The sequence below is a fragment of the Castor canadensis genome, chromosome 11 (assembly GCF_047511655.1).
Source record: "Castor canadensis chromosome 11, mCasCan1.hap1v2, whole genome shotgun sequence".
In the NCBI taxonomy this organism is placed as follows: Eukaryota; Metazoa; Chordata; class Mammalia; order Rodentia; family Castoridae; genus Castor; species Castor canadensis.
The window spans coordinates 20,393,636-20,414,656 of NC_133396.1; the positions used below are offsets into that span (position 1 = coordinate 20,393,636).

Here is a 21,021-nt window from a genome sequence, read left to right on the forward strand (position 1 = left end):
TGCCAAGATGCACCTGCTTCAGATTTATCCATTAAATTGGGTCCAGTTAGGGACCAAGGTTGATACCTATTATTATCAAGACATGGAAGGGCTGTATGTGGCACATATTTGCACAGCCTCACTACACATGACAGTATAGAATAATGAACACCCTCCTGAGGTGGCTTGAAAGGACAACTCTTGAGACGTGTTAGTTCTTCACTGACTGACAGGCACAGTTTCAGCTCATGGCACTAACCCAAGCTGATGGGACCCTGACTGGATGACGTCATCAAAATTCTGTGCTCACTGCAAACTTTTGGAGTATGGGCTGGTGATTGAGGGATTAAAGACCAGGAGGTGCAGAGAACCCAGAGAGTTAGGACAGGGTATTGAAAATGAGAATCAATCAATCCATTTCTCCAAGAATTGGTCCTGGGAAGGAAGGCAAAGTAAAAATTCAACTTCCGCTTTGCTTTAGATGAGAGAATTATGGTCCAGTGCAGTTTCAGACCCACATCTCCTATGTTGGTGCCTTCTGCACCCCTAACAAGAACCCTATGGCTAATTTTAATCTCCAACACCAAGAAAAATAAATAGAGCGAGGCAGACCCCTACCAAGACTTGATTCTGGCTCAAATCTTGTATTTCCCAAACTCACTTTCCCCAAAAACTGTTCCATGACTATGGCTGATTACCTTGAAGGTGGCAGCCACATTGGTGAAGTTTGCGATGCTGCCTCCAATGATGAGGATCTTGCCTAAGTGTAGAGTAAGAAAAAAGTAAAAAATGGTTAGAGGTAGTTTGGAACATGGGTTCCCTAACTGTAAGAGGTATCAGGAAGTGAGCAGGATGGTCTCTCCTGATGTTCATTCAGCCGTATCGGCTCAGCCATCCATCATCTGCACCACAGGCAGGTATCATTCAAACCCACAGAACCCTACATCACTACTAGTGATGGTCCAGTTTGGTTTCTGGATACCTTTGATGGGAATCTCTCTCTCTCTCTAGCTGAAAGGAAGAGAAACTGGTATGTATAGCCCCCACACACTGGATAGGTGGTAAAGGGAAGCTAGGAGTCACAAAGCTCAATGATATATAAGAGGGTCACTAGGAACTGAGTTAACAGCAATCATGGCAGGAGCACACTGCTACTCCTCCTCCTCTTCCTTTGTCCCTATTTATTGGGCCATACTACACATAGCCTTCTTACTCACTGAAAGCCTAAATCTGATTGATACTGTCACTGCCCATTTGTAGTCAGGGAAATTGAGGTTCAGAAATTCAATGACTAGCCCCAAGTTGCAAAGGACCAGGACTACAATTTTGGTGACAACTAGACCAAAGCTGCATATTACACTATTCCAAAAGAAGGATGTGTGTGTTGTATGTCTGTGTGCACATGTGCACACTCATGTTAGTGCCTCACCATCTGGGTGCTTCTCTCGGGTCATAAGAGAGAGGATGGTCTTGGCGTAGTCATAGGTCTGCTGTTCACTGGGGGCACCTGAGTACTCTCCATAGTTCGCCAGCTCGTTGACACCACCTAGATCGCAGATGGTATCACTGCCAGGGGAACACAGAAGTCAGTGGTGGTTTGGGGCAGAAGACAGCTTAGTGCCTGGGAGGGTAAACAGTCCTTTATCCCAAAGCACTGAAATCAAGTCTGTGGAATTAGCCCTTTAACCTACTACTCTCAACCCCAATGCAAGCCTCACTTGAAGGTCAATGCACTTCACAAGACTTTCAAAGGTAGCTCACTCTGCCAGCCCTGGGGCACCAGGGCCCCGGGAGGTTTGAGTAAAATGAACAGTAAGCACCTGCCCAAAATAAAGACATAAAAATCCACATATCGTAAGAGTTCTCTACAAGCTACACAGTGAAGAAAACTGTGCCGTAGTTAGAGTAGCAGCTAGCCAGAAGGGACCATGCCAGATCATATGTCTAGAATGGGCAGACACTGCTTTCAGAGAAAAAAACTTAATTATTGCAAAGGGTATAGCATATGATCCCAATGAAATATAAGTCAGGTGCTGGTGGCTCACGCCTATAATCCTAACTACTTGGGAAGCTGACGTTGGGCAAATAATTCATGAGGCCCCCATCTCCAAAAAAAAAAAAAAAAAAAAAAAAACACACACACTGGAAATGTGGCTTAAGTAGTACAGCATGTTTTACAAGCACAAAGCTCTGAGAGTTCAAACCCCAGTCCCACCAAAAAAAAAAAAGTTACATAGAGGTTTGGTGGAGTAGCTCATATAGCACTAGTGTGAGGCCTTAATTCAACCCCCAGTACAAAAAAAAGAAAAAAGTTATATAGGTATAGGTATTAAAAAAAAGTCTGGGAGGATACAGAATGTTCACCAGGGTAACATGGTAATGAAATGAGTCAGGCAATCTTCACTTTCCAGTGCATTTCTGTGTTATCCTTTTGTAGGGGCATATATCACTAATAATGAGAACTGAGACTCATAAAAATAGCATCATTTTGAAGCACACAAGAAGGTTGCAGAAGACACTCTGCAGGGCAGGCCCTCATCAGAAAACCCTCTCCCCCTGGGCACACATGGGTGGACACTGGGTAGATCTGGCTGGCATCCCTTGATGCAGCCCCCTGTCACCTGTACACGACGGAGGCACCACCCCCGGCCACCATGGTCCAAATCCTCCCCTTGGGGTTCAGCAAGGTCAGCTTTAGGCTTGCTCCACTTTTGGCATCCAGGTCTGCAATGTAGGCTTCCTAGGGACCAGACAGCAACATTTGGCCCTTGGGATGTCCCCTTCACAGATTCCCAGACCCCAGGACCATTCCCCTTTCCATGAAGTCAGCATCCCTCAACCACCTTAATGGGATGGAGAAGAGACTGCACAGGGTCCCAGATGCCTGAGACAAAACAGTGGTGTCTTCAAGTACCAAAACCACTCACAGCCACAGTTGCCACCTGCAACAAACTTCCCAACTCCAATTCCTGACTTCAAGTCCTTCACTTTGCTTCTACCACACACCCCACTCTAGCACCTGCCTGCCTAGCACATCCTATGCCTCTCCCAGCCTGGCTGGGTTACTTCACAGAAGGCCTGATACTGCTGGTAGGACTTCTCAGAGGATAGAGTGGGAAGGAGAAATTAAAATTCTCAGCAAGTGGCTGACAGACTACCTTCCTGACTCAGGGGGAGCCACTTAGAATTATCAAGAAGAAACAAATCAAGTTAAGAGCCCAGGGAGGCTGATTGAAAACAAAGTCTAAAAGGATTGCTGGCTGGGATTCAGAGGCTTGGCGGACTACCACCCTCATCCCATTGGGATTTTAAGAAAATTAAATGGTTCTTGGTCTTTCTTTCCCTGCCAAATACACAGCTGAGAAGGGGACCTAATGCTTGTCTGAGATTAGTCACCCTGGCCTCTGACCCCATCATCTTCCCTCTCCTCTCCAAACTTGCCTTACCTCTGGATATGCCTCACGCCCAAAGGGGGGAGGGAACTCAATATCGCCCCACTTCACTTTGCAGATGTAGTCAGCTGTGGCATCCACCTTGGCTGCCAAGTCGAGGATATAGACGCCATCTTTGGTCACAACTGGAAGAAAAACAGAAGTAATCAGTCACTGGCTCCAGGTAAAGACAATCATTAATCTCCAAACCCTTTCACCAGACTTCCCTAAGTACTTCCCCCACAGGGCCCATAGCTTTTCCTCACTAAAGGAACAGCAAATTCTACAAGAGTATTTCCCATTCCCTGACCTTCTGAGAACAGGACAGGTATTAGCTGCCATGGCAATAGTCAGATATTTTAACAAAATGATATAGTCCCTGCTTTAAATATGTAATCATTCATCCATCCATGGCCCTGCCATTTTTAAAGTGTAGCTTAGTGGTAGAGCATATGTTCAGCAGGTGTGAGGCCCTAAGTTCAAACCTGAAATAAACAAATAGTGTTAGGTACACATCGCTATCAGAAGACCTCCTAGGTGTGTACATCTGGGGTTCCTCGAGTCCAGCTAGAAGCCTCAGTGTCAGGTAGAATGGGAGGCTGTGGGTGCACTGAGCTCCCAAGCCAGTAGGATTTATTTACTGCAACCTCACTGGGTATTCATCTTCCTTTCTCCCCAGGGTCATTTAGCTAATTAAATTATCACATAGCCATCTGGCCTTTAGAAGGACTGCATTCTCAGCTAGAATCTGATTTGGTTTCTTAGCTTCCTGAACTTTACCCCAGGAGCTCTGGCCAGAATCAGCCCACACCCCTCTTCCCAAACACCACCTGCTTCTTCACAGCCTAAGACCTGCAGCAAGCTCTTCCCTGTGTTGGGGCCAATGATTGACCAACTCTCCACAGGGAGGGGTAAGTGGGGCCTCTGAAAGCACTAAGAGGAAAGAAGGGCCTGAAAAGGACCTGGGAAGCCTAACCCGCTGGCAGGAACAGCAACCCAATACAGTCAGATCAAAACCAAGACTTCTCTATCACAGGGAAAATTAAAGCCAAAGAAAGAATCTGGGGTTGGTTAAAAGAATAATTATAATCTTCTTTTTCTTTATTTTTTGACAGTACTGGGGTTATCAGGGCTTCAAGCTTGCCAGGTAAGTACTCTTACCACTTGAACCACACCCCCAGCCCTTTTTTGCTGTAGTTATTTTTTTAGATAGAGTCTTCCTAACTTTTTTGCCCAGATTTGCCTTGAACCATGATCCTCCTAAGTAGCTAGGATTACAGGCATGAGCCCCCAAATCCAGCATGAATAATTATAGTCTTCCGGGAGCTCAAAACAGAAGCTAGCCCTAAATGAGCTTGGAGACCCCTCCTCACACACACCCCTGTCTTATACTGCTGCCCTCTGGCAAGAGGAATGGGTTCTCTGAACACCAAGGCCAGGGTTACTGTAGGCACTGGGTACCCATTCTATCTGGCCCTTCCACTATCCCACCGCAGCTGAGCCTGTTACCAAGGGGGTTGATCTCGAGGTAGGTGAAGTACAGGTCCTCATAGAAATTGAAGAGGCCAGAGATGAAGCTGGCTAGAATTCTAGAAGAGAGAAGGAAAGATGGACAGTTAACCCCTCAGGGAGGTGACTCAGTTACCACCACCACCCCCGCCTCCACGGCAATCTCTCATTGCTACTGACAGCCCCACTTTCCTGACTCCTGCCCTGCTGGTCTCTCACTGTCCTCTGCAAATCCTGTTCCCTGGGAGCCACTCTTCAGCCACTGAGGCGGAAAGGAGCTGTCAGGCACAGTGCTAGGGGAGGAAGTGCCAGACAGACAGGGGCAAGGAGGTGAGGGACACTGACAGCATACTGTAGTCTGATTCTAAGCCAGTTCCCTTCCCCCATGCATAGTTCTCTTCCTCAGGACAGGGCTGGTACTCTGCTTTCTCTGGGCTATGCCTAGAGCCCACCAGTCTCACCATCCCCACAGTCCTTCTCACTCAACTCTTTCTTGTCTTCAGGGGCATGGACCAACAGGTGTTTCTTGATGTCCTCGGGATTCAGCTTCTCATCCACACCAACGAGCAGCTTCTGGGCTTTGGCATCCACATCGCCCACATCCACTCCCCCCTCGTGGTGGAACAGCACATAGTCCCCTTCCCGGGTAGCATAGACACACACATAGAACTCTTCCGCCTTGTAGATGAAGACAGCATGAAGCAGGTAAAGACCACTGAACTGGGAAAAATGGGGGCAGCCACCTCGAGCCAGGAGAGGAACTCAATCCCTGTGGTGTCATTTCTGAAACTTGGTAGAAAGCATTCACCCAGGGGACTTGTTTGTCATCTTCCCCCAGGGAAGAGAGACAAGGTCACTACTGAGCCAGTTTAACCCCATCTGAGAGAGGGGGTCCTGTCTTCTCATCCAAATTATCTGCCCTAACTCTCCCTTCCTGAAAACTAAGCCCCTTCCTCCACCTCTGCACTCCCTGTTGGACTTCAAATCTATAGTGTCTTCAACTTCAGAAATTCTGGGCCCTGTGGCTTTTCTCCATCAGCTTGTTGTCTACTTTCATCATTTTAAGGGACAAACACAAAGCTCCAGGAGGGAGAAGACCCATCTTGGAGCCATCTCACATACCTGATTATGGGGAACAAAGGGTTCAATCAAGAAGTTCTTGAGAAAGCCTTTGGCCTTGCCAACCTATGGAGAAATTGAGGGAGATGAAGCTTAGAAAAATTGCACCCAGGGCAGAAGGTGGAGCCCAAGCACTAGCACCACAAAACCTAGCAAAGAGATTTTTCCAGAAGCCAGGGCAAAGTCACAGATCCCTAAACTCAAGAAGCCCTCCTCCTCAGGAGGATCTCAAGTTCAAGGCCAACCTGGGTTACCTAGCAAGACAATGTCTCAAGAAAAAAATTTAAAAACCTTCTGAAATCAGGCACCGGTGGCTCACGCCTATAATCCTAGCTACTCAGGAGACAGAGATCAGGATGATCATGGTTTGAAGCCAGCCTGGGCAAATAGTTCGAGAGACCCTATCTCAAAAGACCCTTCACAAAAAAAAAAAAAGGGCTGGTGGAGTGACTCAAGGTGAAGGCTCTGAGTTCAAGCCCCAGTACAAGAAAAAAAAAAAATCTTCTGAGACACTCTCTTTTATCCCCTTGCCCTGGGCCACCTGCACTTCTCCATGCATTGACCTTACACATTTGCTTCCTGCCTTCTCTGGAGGGTGATATGTGAGCTCAGTATTGCCCCACTCCAAAAAGCACAGCTAGAGATGTTGCCTTCCTCACCATGCCACAAATTAAAGAGATGAGACAAAGCAAGGCTATCCTAGAGCTCCGACAGGAACATGGGAACTTGGTAGCATGTGTATATAAACATTCTGCTTTGTCTGCCTTGGGGTAGGCATTGTGACCCAGCCTGAGAACGGAGTTCAGGCCTGGAGGGTGGGGGGAGGAAGAGAGCCAGAGCTTGATTAGGGAAAACTTTTCCACACAGTCTTTCCTGGCTGAGGACAATGGGCCTGCAGAGCTAATCAATCCAAGTGGGTCCCTGGCAGCAGCCAAAGCGAGACAGTCCTCATCCCAGTGTCCTGAATCCCCCTCCCGCCTGTGCGTCATTGCTGAGTCAGGGACCAGACAGTGATCCATCAGAGGTAATGAGCTGCTCCTGCTGGGTGCAACACTGCTGCTGCCAGCTCCACCATTCTTTCCCCAGATTCCTCTGTCCCCACCTCCATGTGCAACTTCAAGGATCCCTCTTTACCCCTGAGGGCCAGAAATTGGGAAATGAACATCAAGAACTGCTTTGAGGAAGTCCATTGCCACTTTCATTCCTCCTTCCAGAGCAGCCAAGGAAGAGAACAGCCAATCTCTGTCCACACTCACCCCTTCTAAATGAAGGGGCTATTCGTTCAAAATTACATAAAAGCCAGTTGCAGATGGCACATCCCTCCCAGGCTAAACCAAGCCTTAGCCCAATACCTTTCTCAGTTTTCCCCCTCCTTTGGGGAACAAGGAGAAGAAACAATTTTATTACTAAGCAGTACTTCACCTTCCTAAACCATTTTTAATTCTAGCTCTCTCATCTATATAGCTGAAATTAATCATTAGGCTGAGAGAAGAATTAAATTTACCCTTCAGCATTATTAACTGTCATATCCAAGTTTCTCAGTCCAACCATCTCTCTTCCTAAATGATTGTGCATCTCCCTTTTCTTCATCTTTCTCACCAACTTTTTAGTATGCATGTCATCACAAACTACCATGACACTATCCAGAAACTAGAAAGAAAGCAGTTCTGAGAATGGACCTCCGAGTCCCATCTCCATGATAAATAAAGAAACAGACCATTTCCACCTGGCTCTACAATTGTTCTGGGGTCATTTTTGTAGTACAACTTGTCTGAACTAATAACAGGAGTTTGGATTCCTTCATGGAGATTCTGGGAATGAGTCCTAATACTGGCCCTGCTTCCAAAGACCACAGCATAAAGTAGTTCCAAACTCTTGCATTCCCCAGCTGTCATGTGGTCTCTAGGGGCTGATCTGGAGATGACCATGTTGCTTCTGTTACCACAGTCCTACACCCAGACTCACCGTAGCCTCCTGTCCCAGACGTGGCTTCAGCCAGGACTTGACCCCATCCAGAGTAAGGTTGACCCCAACTAAGCCAAGCTTTCCCCTTCGTTTGATCAGCTGGTCTGGCTTGACAACCAAGCTCTGGAACAACAGAGGGAGGAAGGAGAAGGAAGTGTGTAAGAGGTGAGACTTTAGGTATCCAAAGTATAGGACAACCTGGGTGGCTTGTAATTCACCCTGCTCCCAAAGCTAACCTCATTTGTCCATTAGGATCAACTCCTAAAGTTTCCCTCACCTGCCTCAGCCTAATCTTTCCTTTGGCAACCAGAAGTTTACAGCCATCTGTACCCACAACAGGCCCAGCACTGAGTAGATGCTCAGTAAACACATACTGAATGAGTGATTCCCTCTGCTCTCCATGTGATATATCAGTATAAACTCAAAACATGGATCAGTCCCTACATTCCAAAAGAAGAGAACAGAGACCCCATTAGGCCCCCATCCCTGAGTTAAACCCAGTCTACAATAGGCCAAACAGTCAGCCACCAGCTCTAGTGCCAGGAAATCAACTACATCCCCAGTCTCCTTAAAGAGGGAGGAAACTTTCATCATGGGTCCTAGGCCTACTCTCTGGGCCCTACTACAAAAGTCTAAGAGCTTCCCAAAGCCCTCCCAAAAATTCCATGCAGGGATCCAGACAAAAGCTTCTACTCCAGGTTAACTCTCCAAAGTCAGCAATCAGCCACTGTTCACAAAGTACAAGTTCAAACTTCCTAATTACCCTGACACATTCCTAACATGTTCCACTTGGGGTAAGGGAGACCATACACCTACCTTTTATTGAACATCTACCAAGATCTAGGCAGTACACTAAATGCTTCCTGAACATTACTGCTAATCCTTAAAGCTCATAGACTGATATCCCTATTTGACAGATGGAGAAACTAAAACTCTGAGATGTGAAATGGCTCACCCCAGGCCACATGGTTAATACACACAGAGCTGTGATTTGGATACCAGTTTCTGTAGTTCCAAGCCCATGTCAGGATACCACAATATGCAGGACCCAGAGTGAACACACCTTGTTCAGCCCCCTGCAGACACAATGTAAGCAATCTGCATCATGTGACCCCTTAGGACACCTACAACAAATTGACTGCTTTCTTTTCCTCAGAGCCTGGGCCTGGAAGAGGAGTCTAAGGTGAAGGCAGAGCTCACCTGGCTAAGCAGCCAGGGGTGGTCTTGCAACAGGTGGGCCCAGTCTGTGTCAGGGGTAACCCGGGCATACTTGAACCGGTTCTGGATGGCTGAGGTGGTGCAGATGTACTTGTAAAGGAGTTCTTTGCCCGTCTGCTCCGAAATCGCCTTGGCTGACATAGCTGCAAAGGGACCTGCCCTACCTGTTGGGGTGAGAGGAAATGGTCAGTAGGGGCAAGGAGATGGAGTCATCACCTTCTCCCAGCAGGGCAGACCCACTATCAGCTGCCCCCAAACAGTAAGACTGGATCTCAGCTTTTCTCAGGAGGGAGGAAAAGAGCCAAGCATGATACCATATCCTGCAATCCCAGTTACTGCAGAGGCAAGAGGATTGGGAGTTTGAGGCTAACTTGGGCAAAAACAAAAAAAGGCTAGAAGTGTGGCTCAAGCAGTAGAGCACCTGCTTTGCAAGTCAATTCAAACCCCAGTACCCTCCCCTCCAAAAAAAAATCTGTCAAAAACAAAAGGGGTGGGTGGGGGCATGGTTCGGGTCGCAGAGCACTTGGGAGCCGTGGATTCAATTCCCAGCCCTGACCAAAAAAAAAAAAAAAAAAGAGGGAAAGGGCTGCCCTAGAAGGAGTAATGGAAGATGTCAAATGGCAACTGTGCCAGCAAAGGCAGAGGATCTGAAGATGGTGAGTGAGAGAAGAGAAGATGGTGAAGAATAATGAAGGCAGCAATTCCCCTGGAACTCTTGGCCTGACCTCAACCCCGCCTCTACCCTCTCTAGGCAAACTAGCTCAGCTATAACCACATTCAATCTGTAGCAAATGGCAGCTCGAAGGAGAGGCCAGGCATATAAGGCTTGTTCTACATCTGAGTGTTGGTCCCTCCCAAGGTGGGCGAACAGACATTGAAATACCCTCAGGTCATTTGACCTGTAAGGGGCATAGCCAGAATTGTACAAACTGGCTTTGCTCTCCCTACAAGTTTCATCTCCTCCACACGTGGACTTGTCCCTCCCTCCATCCCCCCAACCACCAGGCCACAGGCCAGACCAGAAAGTTTACTTAGCCTCAAGCAGGATCACACTCCCCAGGTCCTAGTGAGGGGGGAGGCAGAAAGGGGAGAGTCATCTTTCCTCCCAGGACACTAGACTCCTACACAGCAGACACAGGGTGGGGGCCTATGACCTTCAGTACATCCCACCCGCCCAGTGAGTCATCCAACTGCTAATTTAGAGCAAAACCCACTAAGCAAAACAGAGATCTCTCTGGAGACCACCCTGTACTGGTCACTTCTAATTAAGCCAGAGCAAGGGAAGAAGCAGAAAGAAACCATCCTCAGTCATATGTGTAAAAAATACTCATCTTAAAAAAGATTCTGTGCAACCCCAAAGCCACCAAAAAAGAAAAAAAGATCCTTCCCTGGATGCTAGTGGCTCATATTTGTAATCCTAGCTACTCAGGACGCAAAGATCAGATCACAATTTGAAGCCAGCCTGGACAAATAGCTCAAGAGACCCTATCTTGAAAAAAACCCAAATGAAAAAGGGCTGGTGGAGTGATTCAAGGTGTAGGCCCTTAGTTCAAAACCCAGTACTGCAAGAAAGAAAGAAAATACCCAATACAAAACAGGGCTGGCAGAGTAACTCAAGTGGTGGAGCGGTTGCCTAGCAAAGCAAGCCTGAGGCCCTGCGTTCAAACACCAGTACTGCCGGAAAAAAAAAACAAAACTGGTCCTGCAATCATAGGACCAGTTGCAAAGGAGTGTACAGACTTGTGGCCCAGGATTGTATACAATGAAGGCAGCATTTCACGATTATCCAGTATATTTGAAAATAATAATAATAATAATAACACTCATTAAAAAGTATTTGGTCCCAGTTTAAAAAAGAAAAAAACCTCATTTTAGAGGTTGAAGATGTAGCTCAGTGGTTGCATGTTTCCCTAGCATGCACAAGGTCTTGGGTTCAGTTCCCAGCATTGCAAAAAAAAAAAAAGTCTGTATCAGATTCCTGTATTCTTTGTATTTTTGTATTCTCAGATGACGACTACAACTTCAGAGGGGTTAGGAGAAGTTTCCCCAAAAGGCCAACTAATCAGCAGGACTTAATGCTCTTATGCCTGGGTCTCCAGAAAAATCCACAGCGGTCCCAACAGAGAAGAACATCTCTCCAAGGACCAGGTCCCCTTTGCTTCAGAGGAAGGTCTCTGATAATTTCTTCATTCCCCCTCTGCCCACCACTTTGCCAGACACACCCATCCTCCCCTGGGTAACCTAAGGAGGAGCTACTTAGGGAGACTAAGAGGGAGCAAGATCATGCCAGGATCTTGGCCAGATCCAGACAAGTCACTCCACAAAGTCACTTCCACAAAGACCCAGAATAGAAGCTGTTGGATTTGCTAGGGGGAAAGAAAGTCCAGTACAAATAAAAGAGGGTGGAGTTAAGGAGCTAGGCTGGTTGACACATCCAGGAAAGTTGGTCTTTCTCAGCTTAGGGAATGTGGCCACATTGCACACTCCCCCAACCCACAACATACCAGGCTGGTGGAGCTTCAGGTTCTAATCCTGGCTGGGTTGCTTCCCTCTCTAGCTAATCTCTAGCTCACCACGATGGGCATATTCAGCCTGGTGTCTGGCCCAAAATGGAGTAGCTGGGAAGGGGCTCAGAGGAGACCATTCCTGTTCTGGCCTTCCCCTGGCATGGCTTGGGACTCCTTCTCAATGAATTTCTAAAGGCAACACCCCAACCAGCCCCACTGCCCCACAGCCCTCCACCCCCACCCACTCCAGCTCCATTTCCCAACCTTCTTGACTCAGACCAGAAAAACTGGTCTGAAATCGAATGGGTACACCACTCACCCCCCTCCCAAACAGAGTGCATCCCAGGGTAGGTCAAGCAGAGAGGAAAGGGCAGCACTGACCACCCTCAGCAGTTTGGATAACTTTTACAAATGTGATCACAAACTCCAGGAGAAACAAAGCCCCTCAGCCAAGCCTGTCCAAAAGATAGAAGTCCAACACTGACTGTACAGCAGTCCTCAGAATTAGACACCTCCCAAAACAGACACAAAACCCAACTATGGAAAAGACAAAAAGAGAGAAAATGGATTTATAGCAGCTGAAAGCACTCACAATTTCCTCGAACCCCAGATTCAAGAGCCCATCTCTATGAGGTCTATGGAGAGGGGGGGATGGGGGGCAAGAGAGAAGACACAACAGGCAGATAATACAGGTAGAAAAGATTTGCCTGTTTACCAAAACAAGATGTTTGCTTCCAGAGCACTGTGGCTTAGATGCACAGAGGGAAGTCTGGCGTCTGCCTGCATATGCAACAATGCAGGATGAGAGGCAACTGACTCACAAACCCAGGGGAGAGGGCAGAGCAATGGATGACAGATGGTGAAGATAAATGTCAACTTCAATCACTCAGTGGGGTCTTGAAGTCTCTCTAGGGCTGTGGCTCTTAAGCTCTTTGAGGCCTCATATTCTTTTGAGAATCTGAAAAGCCCAGAAGAAATGTGCACAGGCCCAACAGTGCCTATCATTTTAAGGTGCTCACCTGTTGTTATTACGACTTGATGGCCCCAAGACTGATCACCAGTTAGGAATATTTGCTCCTAGTGACAATGGGACAAAGTGCACACCAATCTGGGTTTGGGCAAACCCCCCCCCCCAAAGTCTTAGGCTGTCTTTCCCAGTAGCTGTCACAGCAGAGCTTAGCCCCCAGGAACTGTTACCTGGTAACAAGTAAATCTGTAAACCATCTGAGGGAAATCATGCTAAGACCTGAAGAGAGAGAGAGAGAGAGAGAGAGAGAGAGAGAGAGAGAGAGAGGCTGGGGGGGTGGGAATGGGGGACGGGAACAACGGGGACACATACTCTTACACACTCTAAAGGAAGGACCTTTTGGGCCTACTGGAGTATTTTCTGCAGACAGTTAATGACTGAGGATTGAGTTCTTCACAGCAGCCCTAAGAGAACAGCAGCGCACAGGGAAGGCTGAATGAAAAGAGCCTGTTTCCTAGGAAGGTTCCTCTGGAGATAAAGATAACCACTGGAGATAAAGATGCCACTTGGGGTCCCTCTCTGGGAAGGACAAAATGCACTCATTTTAAGAGTAGTATCTGCCCAGTGGGCCCCCCCCCCAAAAAAAAGATTAGTATCTGTAGGACTGGGTTTTTTGAGAAGACAAGCAATTCTGGAGTAAAGGAAAGGGTCAGAATTCTGAGTGTTCCCTGATGTAGTAAGCACAGTGTCAGAACAAGGATGGACCCACAGCACCAAAAAAAATAAATAAATAAAAGAACAGGGATGGAGACACTAGCTGCCCAGTGTCTGAAGGCTCTTCCCATTAACAACCCCCCCCCCCAAGCAGCTTTCTAAGAGGTAAAAATTACCCCTCTGGCCAGCTGGGGTGTACTACTACCTGACCACCACCCAACAGTTCAGAAATGCCAGGAGCTGAGCCAAGTGAGACCCAGAACAAAGTTAAAGAGCTGAAAGGAGGGATGGGCTGGCAGACTGAACTGTACTATGTAGTCCTTAAAAATCCTCTTCCCAGGCAGAAGCCCCCAGAGACCCCCTAATTGCACAATTTCTTGGTACTGCACGGTATCTGCCAAGGTTGGAGAGAGCAGCAGGAGCTGGCTCTGGACCTCCGCCAGGCTCGACAGGAGGGCGGCGGCGGCATCCTTCGGCCCCCTGGAGGACCTTGCTTCGTACTGATTCCCGGGCAGCTTAGAGGTAGGGAGGGAGACCGGCACCTAGGCCATCTGTCGTTTAGGGGCTGGGCGGGATGGCAGTTCCAGAGCAAGTTGAGTCCTTACAGCGCCACCGCTCTGGGGCCAAGTCCTCGCGGTGCAGCAAGGCCTCAGGCACCCTGGGGCATCCTGGCCCGCGTGGCCTGGCCCGCTCCCTCCAACTTTGGAACGGAGCTTAATGGATTCTCCACGAAAGTAACAGGACGGGCCTGAGTCCTGTTTCTGAGGAGTCGGAGTGTACCGAGTCCCCACCGCCTTCTTTACTTCCCGCCCCGGCATCCGGTGGGGAACCCGGATGGGGCAAAAGTAGCTCAAAAAAGCCCAAGGAGGCTCGATAGCTGCCCTTGGGTGGAGCTGAGGGGAGCCAGGTCACAGCAAAGGCAATTTGGAGGAGACAAGAGAAGCAAGGTCGGCATCAAGCCCTGTGCAAACTCCCAGAAACTGGAGTGTGGTAGAAGGCGGGGGAGGAAGGGGGTTTAGACACGCGGTCACCGGCCGAGGTCCTAAGGCGAAGGCTAATAATAAAATAAGACACCCCCCCATAAAAAAAACAAAAAACAAAAAAACCTCCAAGCAGGTGCAGGGAGGGCGCGTAAGCACCAAACCAGCGACGGAAGAGACGGTTCCGGGTTGGAGGAAGGAGGCAGGAAGCTGCCGGGGAAGTGGTGTGGGGGGGGAGGGTCAAACCCGCGAGGACAGCCGCTGAACTCACCTCTCCGCGAAAGTACGAGCGCGGTTCTCCCTCCACTGGGCCGGGTTTACCACACTCCCCAGGGCGCTACAGGCAGACGCCCGAGATCCGGCTTTTGTCCCGGCCCAGGCGGGCTCCTCCCCGCCCCCATCGGCTCACGGCAGAAGCAGCCTAGCGATTGGGCACATGCGTACCCTAGCCTGAGCGCTAGGGCTCCTCCCCATTCGCTGCTGCTCCCAGGGGCGGAGTCTACGGGCTGCTGGGACTTGTAGTCCTGAAGGTCTGTCCGCCCCAGGAGGCCGGGGCACCGCCTCCTGAGGGCCTACTGGAACGAGGGCGTGGCCAGGGGCGGGGCTTCGGATGGGGAGATGGGCTGGGCTGAGCTAGGAGGAGAATGTATGCGGCTGGGGGCTGTGGCCTGATCCTTTTAGGGGCTGGGCCGACCCACACTCTGGTATGATAGTTGAAGGAGGGGGTTGTTGGTCCAAATGGCTGTGGCATTTCTTTCGGGACCTGGCGTCCCCTTCCTCCCATGGGACAGACTGACGTTCACATCCCAGGAGCTTGTAATCGGCCAAACCAAACTCAGTGGTTTACACCCGTTTTTTAAGCAGCCGTGTCTGACTGCTTTTCCATTCACACGTGGCGCCTCTCTCCTCCTTGAGACCACCTCATTGAGCTGGTGGGACGAGGCTTACCTATCAGACCGCCCAAGGTGGGATAGGTGAGGGGAAGGAGTGAGCTAATGGGGCCATGAGGGCGCCAGTCCTTACACCTTCGTCCCTCTCACCTGCTCACCTCAGCGCAGATCAAGGCGGAGCTGAGATTCTAGCGCAGAACTGGGGCCATTCTCTGTCCATCTCTTGTTCCCACCAAACCTCACACTAAGACACTGGAAGGAATAAACTGCAGCCTCTCCCTTTTCCGTTACCTCTGAGACAGACCATATTTTCCAAACCCAAAACTGGAACACCCAGTCTGACAGGTGCTGGCAAACTTGAGGGGCAGAATATTTGAAATCAGACAGCCCTAGAAATCAGGACATAAAACTCACTGAATCAACATACTGGAGCTTCTCTGCTTGCACCTTAATCCTATAGGTCTCCAGAGCTGCTCCTGATCCTAACAACTGTCTAGCTCCAGGAAGGAGGCCAGAATCATCCACTAATCAGCTCAGGTGATAAGGTCAGCCCAGTGTGCAGGAAAGGGACACTCGTATGCCCCAGGCAAGCACCCTGGGTCATAGCATGCTGCAACAATGTTGCAACACTGTCCTGGACAAAATCTTCCCCAACAACACCCCACACTCCCAAATCCTTTTGTAACCAATAGTTGGGTAGCTAAACTTGCTATCTATGCCTAAATCAAATGTTCCCTAATGAAACCACTTTCTGGTCCCTTACCTGACAGTCTTCATTTTGAAATAGCAGTTCCTCACCTGCTCTCTCCTCTTGCTCCTACAATGGGAGAGGCCTAGAGAGTCTTCTACATCTACAAGGATTGAATTCCACCCCGACCAAGAACCTCCGCAAATAGCATAAATCTCTATCAAAGATCATCTCTCTAGGTAAAGAAAATAATCTCTGGCTGGCCACAGTGGCTCAGTGCTGTAATCCCACCTACTCAGGAAGTAGAAATCAAAGTTCAGGACCAGCATGGGCAAAAAATTAGCCAGACCCCATCTCAACAAACAAGCTGACCATTTGGCTCGTATCTAACCCCTTTGGTTAGAAAGGTACCCTGCTGGGGGAAAACACATCCAACTACTACCAACTCTTTGTAGTAGTCAAATTGTCAATTTGGCAATGTCAATAAAAATTTAAAATTTAGAATTGCCTTTTGCTCCAGCAATTCTGTCACCAGGACCAAGGTGGGTCAAGGAGGTCCCAAGAAGGAAAAGACCTCAAGTTGGGGTACCAGATTTGTGATGTTGTTACAGCGAAAAATCTCAGGACACATTGAGGTAAACAGAGACCAGCAGAGTGGAAAGGACAGTACACTGTACCCAGACATGGGAGCAGGCACAAGAGCATTCTAGAGTTAGGGGTACTTATACCACTTATACAATGTTACACAGGAATTGGGTGTCAGTTCAAACAGTTTAGCTAAGTGCTCCTTTGTTCTAGGTACCTGGTACATTTCAAACATGCCTGTTGGGATAGCATTCTGACATTATTAGCTCCTCCAGGAGACTTTAAGTCTGAAATGGTTAATTCCAGGTCTTTGCAACATAGAAATCTGCTTTTTGTGACATTAATGATCACCGTTCAAATCAAGTGACTTGTTTGTTTGGTCTTGTTTGGTTCGGTACTGGGGATAGAACTCAGGGCCTTGTACATTTTGGGCAAGTGCTTTACCATTTGAGCCATACCCATAGTCCCCTTATTTTCATTTTCTTTTTGAGATAGAGTCTCATGCTAACTTTGCCTGGCTTGACCTCGAACTTGAACTCCTCCTGGGATTACAGGTGTGTACCACTATGCCCAGCTTCAGACAGTTTTCTTGCAAGTATGTGTACTTGATCCCTAGGGCATAATAATCATGTGAAACAAGAATGAAGGTGGAGAGGGGATGGCATTGTTTTTAGTGCTCAGTGAAGGAACATGAAGCACCTTCATAAAAAGAAAATGAGTGGCTCAAGTGTAGAACACCCTGAGTTCAAATCCCAGTATCACAAAAAAAAAAAGAAAAGAAAATGTGCTTCTAATCAGGCTATACATGTATACAATGATGTTGATTTCTGAATTCCTGGTTTCTACTTCTTTTTGTGCCCTATGTCCCTAGTCTATCCTGCCTCAATTCCATTTCTAACAATTTATTCTTCAAAAAACAAAACAAAAAAGAGGAGAAAAAAAAAGAACAACCACCACCAAAACACTTATTCTTCAGGTGTGCCTCTATGTGTGCCTGAAGATAGGGGATCTTTGCATTTTCTTCAATACCGAACCTCCAGCACTTTGAATAGGGCCTGGTATATAGTAAATACTTAATAAATATTTGCTACTGATTAAATCTCCCATCTAGGTGTGGCTGGGGAGGAGTTTGACTAGTCTGGGGCAGGGGCAACAAGAAAGTTCAGGGAGTAAAGGTAGCAAGGTGCTGGCTTGCAGATCCATGAGCCAACCACTGAGGTTTCCCAGTGACCCCATTCCAGGCATCTACCCTCACGGACTAGCCTCCCCAGGTAATGAAAGCCTCATTATTCCATCATGTCTCCTCAGAGGAATTAATCAAGCTGGACCCCATCTTATCACACTATTATCTGACTCAAAAGCTTTTCTCATCTAACTCAACCCCCTCCTCTTCTGGACTAGGCAGGAGGACAGGTTCATGCTGCTACATACAGAGGCTTATAGGCACCCTTTCCATGCCCAGGCTTTGGGCATTTGTTCCTCAGTTTCAAAAGGCTTAAACTGGCCAGTGACTCCCTTCTAGATTTTAATGTATTTATTGAGCAGCTAATATGCAAAAGGCATGCCTGCTAGCACATACTTGTCAAGGCTATAGCTTGATCTAAGTGTTATCATCATTTTGCTGAAGAGCAACTGGCCTTTCTGACTCCAACTCCCTAGTTCTGACCCCTACAACTTGGTACAGGTGAGAGAAGGAAAGAAGATACTATCCAGTAGGTCTCCCTCTTTTGTGTGTGGTGCTGGAATTTGAACTCAGGGCCTCAAGCTTACTAGGCAAGCACTCTACCACTTGAGCCACACCCTCAACCCATGGTTCTCCCTCATTTGACTGGGAGCAACTCAAGGCCGAGAAGTGGCCTTCATTTTGGCTTCCCCAATATTTAGTGTGGGGATAGGCACTCATAGTGTACATGACTGAATAAATGCTGGAATGAATGGACAAATAGGGGGGTGGGGGCAGGGGGGAGAAATGACCCAAGCCTTGTATGCACATATGAATAATAAAACAATTACAAATTAAAAAAAAAAAGCACAAATGAAAGAAAGAAGCTGGGCATGGTGGCACATGCCTGTAATTTTGGTTACCAGTGTTGGGAAAAATCTCTGGATTAACAAATAAGACTCAGAATTCGATCAGCAAGGCAAATAGTTTTACTTCTGCAGAAGGGTATGCAGCCAACAAAGGCCTGGTAAGCAAGCTTACAGAGTGGAAAGTCCCCTCTGGTTTTTATCCCTGACACAACACTGCCCCCATCTCCTATTGGTAGATGTCAACGTTCACAGTCTTTCTTGATTAACTATATATGAGGTAAAGGGCAAGGTTAACATTTAACAATCCGGGAAGCCCCAAGTTAAGCAACTATAACGAACTGATGCTTCAAAGTGGATTTACCTGAGTTGCTATTTATTTGAAGGAAAAGACGAGGTATCCCCCATACCCAGGAGACAGAGCCAGGAGAAGTTTGAGGCTGGCCTTAGCTATAAACAGTTTCAGGCCAGCCATGTCTCAAGGAAGGAAGAGAAGGAGGGAGAGAAGGAGGGAGGAAGAAAGGAAGGAAGGAAGGAAGAAAAGAAGGGGAAGGAAAGGGAAAAAGAATTTGTAGAAGGATAGAGTAGGGAAAGGATGTAGCCAGGAAAAGGGTCTTTCTGAGTGTGTGCATTTTTTTGCTGTACTGGGGTTTGAACTCAGAGCATGTACCTTGAGACACTCTACCAGCCCTTTTATGTGAAGGGTTTTTTTTTAAAATACAGTCTTGCAAGCTATTTGCCTGGGCTGGCTTTGAACCTCCATCATCCTGATCTCTGCCTTCTGAGTAGCTAGGATTATAGGCGTGAGCCATTGGCAACCAGCTATCCTTGACTTTTACATATGACACACTTAACCTTAATTCTGAATGAGTTTATTATTTGCTTCTTTTCTCCCTGCCATGTTCTGTGTTTGGAAATCCTCTTAGGGGCAGTTAGAAGCAGAGGTCATGGTACCAGTCTCTGTCAGGTCCAATGTCTTTCCCTGACACCATTCTTAAGGGTTTGGGATGGTGTCTCTCTAGGATGTTCAGAGGCCGTTGCAAGCATGATTGTGTTTACCTCTCTCTCTCATAATGTAGGTCCTCCCTCAAGGATGCTTAGCCCCTAGTGCTGCTAATTCAGGGCTCCTTGATCACAGAGTCACAGAACATCAGAACCAAGAGACTAGGAGGCAGAGGCCGGAGAATAGAGATTTCAAGAACAACCTGGGCTACAAAATGAGATCCTGTCTCAAAAAAAAAAAAAATCAAAAAGAAAATGAGCTGGTGGAGTAGCTCGAGAGATAAGAGAGGCTGCCTAGCAAGCGTGAGGCCCTGAGTTCAAACCCCAGTGCCACTAAAAAAAAGAAAATGAAAAGAGGGGGAGGGGGATAACAGAGAATGATGGACAGACTGAATGCAACTAAACTATGATATATTGTAAAAAAAAAAAAAATTTTGTAAATGTCACAATGTACCCCCAGTACAACAATAATTTTTTAAATGGCAAAAGAAAATGAAAACAAATCCAATCTGCTAACTCTGATTTTACAAAGGAAAAACAGGAGAAACTGAGGCTCATATAAGTGACCTCAGTATAGGTGAGAGGGTAAATTGATCCAACCCCTTTGGAAATCATTTGGCACTATGTAGTAAATTAGAAGAGTCACAACAGGGCATGATGGCACATGCCTGTAGTCCCAGCACTCAGGAGGCTAAGATGAGAGGCTCCAAAGTTCAAGGCCAGCCTGGGGTACATATAGAGACTCTACCTCAAAAGACAAATACAGAAACAAATTTAAAAACTCACTCACATACACTAAGACCCTGCCTGCAGTTCCACACCTCTAGGTGTATACTCTGGAGAATCTTATACACCCAGTTCCTGTGCCAGGAAACACATGTGAGTTGTCCTGACTATGCTGTGTGTTGTGTTTTTGTTTTTGTTTTTTTAAGTGTGGAAATTTCAGGCATGCCCACCATGCCAGTCTCAGCAATATGCTTCTTGGCTTACCTTTGTGATGATTACATGGATGTTATTTTATAGTTGTTTATTAAAGTGCACATGTGTGTTTCTGTACCTATGTTCAATTTCAAAATAAAGGAAGCAAAGAGGTAAAGTGAAAAGCTAGCTCATAAATGGCTGAGACAGTCTGAAAGAAATACAATTTCAGGTCATTTTAACCTTGCCAAGGCAATACAAGGCATGGGTCTAGCCCGGCTTACTGTCTCCTGCTGTGGCCTGGGGCAGACCCTCTCCCAGCAGCGATGTTCAGAGTTATTACAAGTGAAGCTGCTATGCTGTGCATGCACAAGTCTTTTTGCGAACATGTGCTTTGCGGTCTCTTGGGTAAATTCCTAGGAGTAGAATGGCTGAGTCATAGGGTAAGTATATGGTTAATTTTTTCAGAGGCTGCCAAAGTATTTCCCAAAGTGGTTTTACTATTCTACATTCCCATTAGC

At 47.4% G+C, this 21,021-nt stretch overlaps 1 protein-coding gene across 2 annotated transcripts in view; it reads right to left on the reverse strand.

Annotated features, from left to right (window-relative positions):
• The window catches only part of Acly (ATP citrate lyase), a 42,016-nt gene extending 27,217 nt beyond the window's left edge, over positions 1-14,799 (reverse strand). For both annotated transcript variants that reach the window (XM_020178477.2, XM_020178476.2), the window contains exons 1-10: positions 14,661-14,799; positions 9,204-9,385; positions 8,004-8,126; positions 6,042-6,104; positions 5,407-5,597; positions 4,920-4,999; positions 3,426-3,556; positions 2,601-2,719; positions 1,409-1,545; positions 678-739 (exon numbers count right to left, since the gene is read on the reverse strand). In XM_020178477.2, the coding sequence (XP_020034066.1) occupies positions 678-739; positions 1,409-1,545; positions 2,601-2,719; positions 3,426-3,556; positions 4,920-4,999; positions 5,407-5,597; positions 6,042-6,104; positions 8,004-8,126; positions 9,204-9,362 (1,065 nt within the window). In that variant the 5' untranslated portion in view covers positions 9,363-9,385; positions 14,661-14,799. The remainder of the gene's footprint in view (positions 1-677; positions 740-1,408; positions 1,546-2,600; positions 2,720-3,425; positions 3,557-4,919; positions 5,000-5,406; positions 5,598-6,041; positions 6,105-8,003; positions 8,127-9,203; positions 9,386-14,660) is intronic.
• Positions 14,800-21,021: the final 6,222 nt, after the last annotated feature.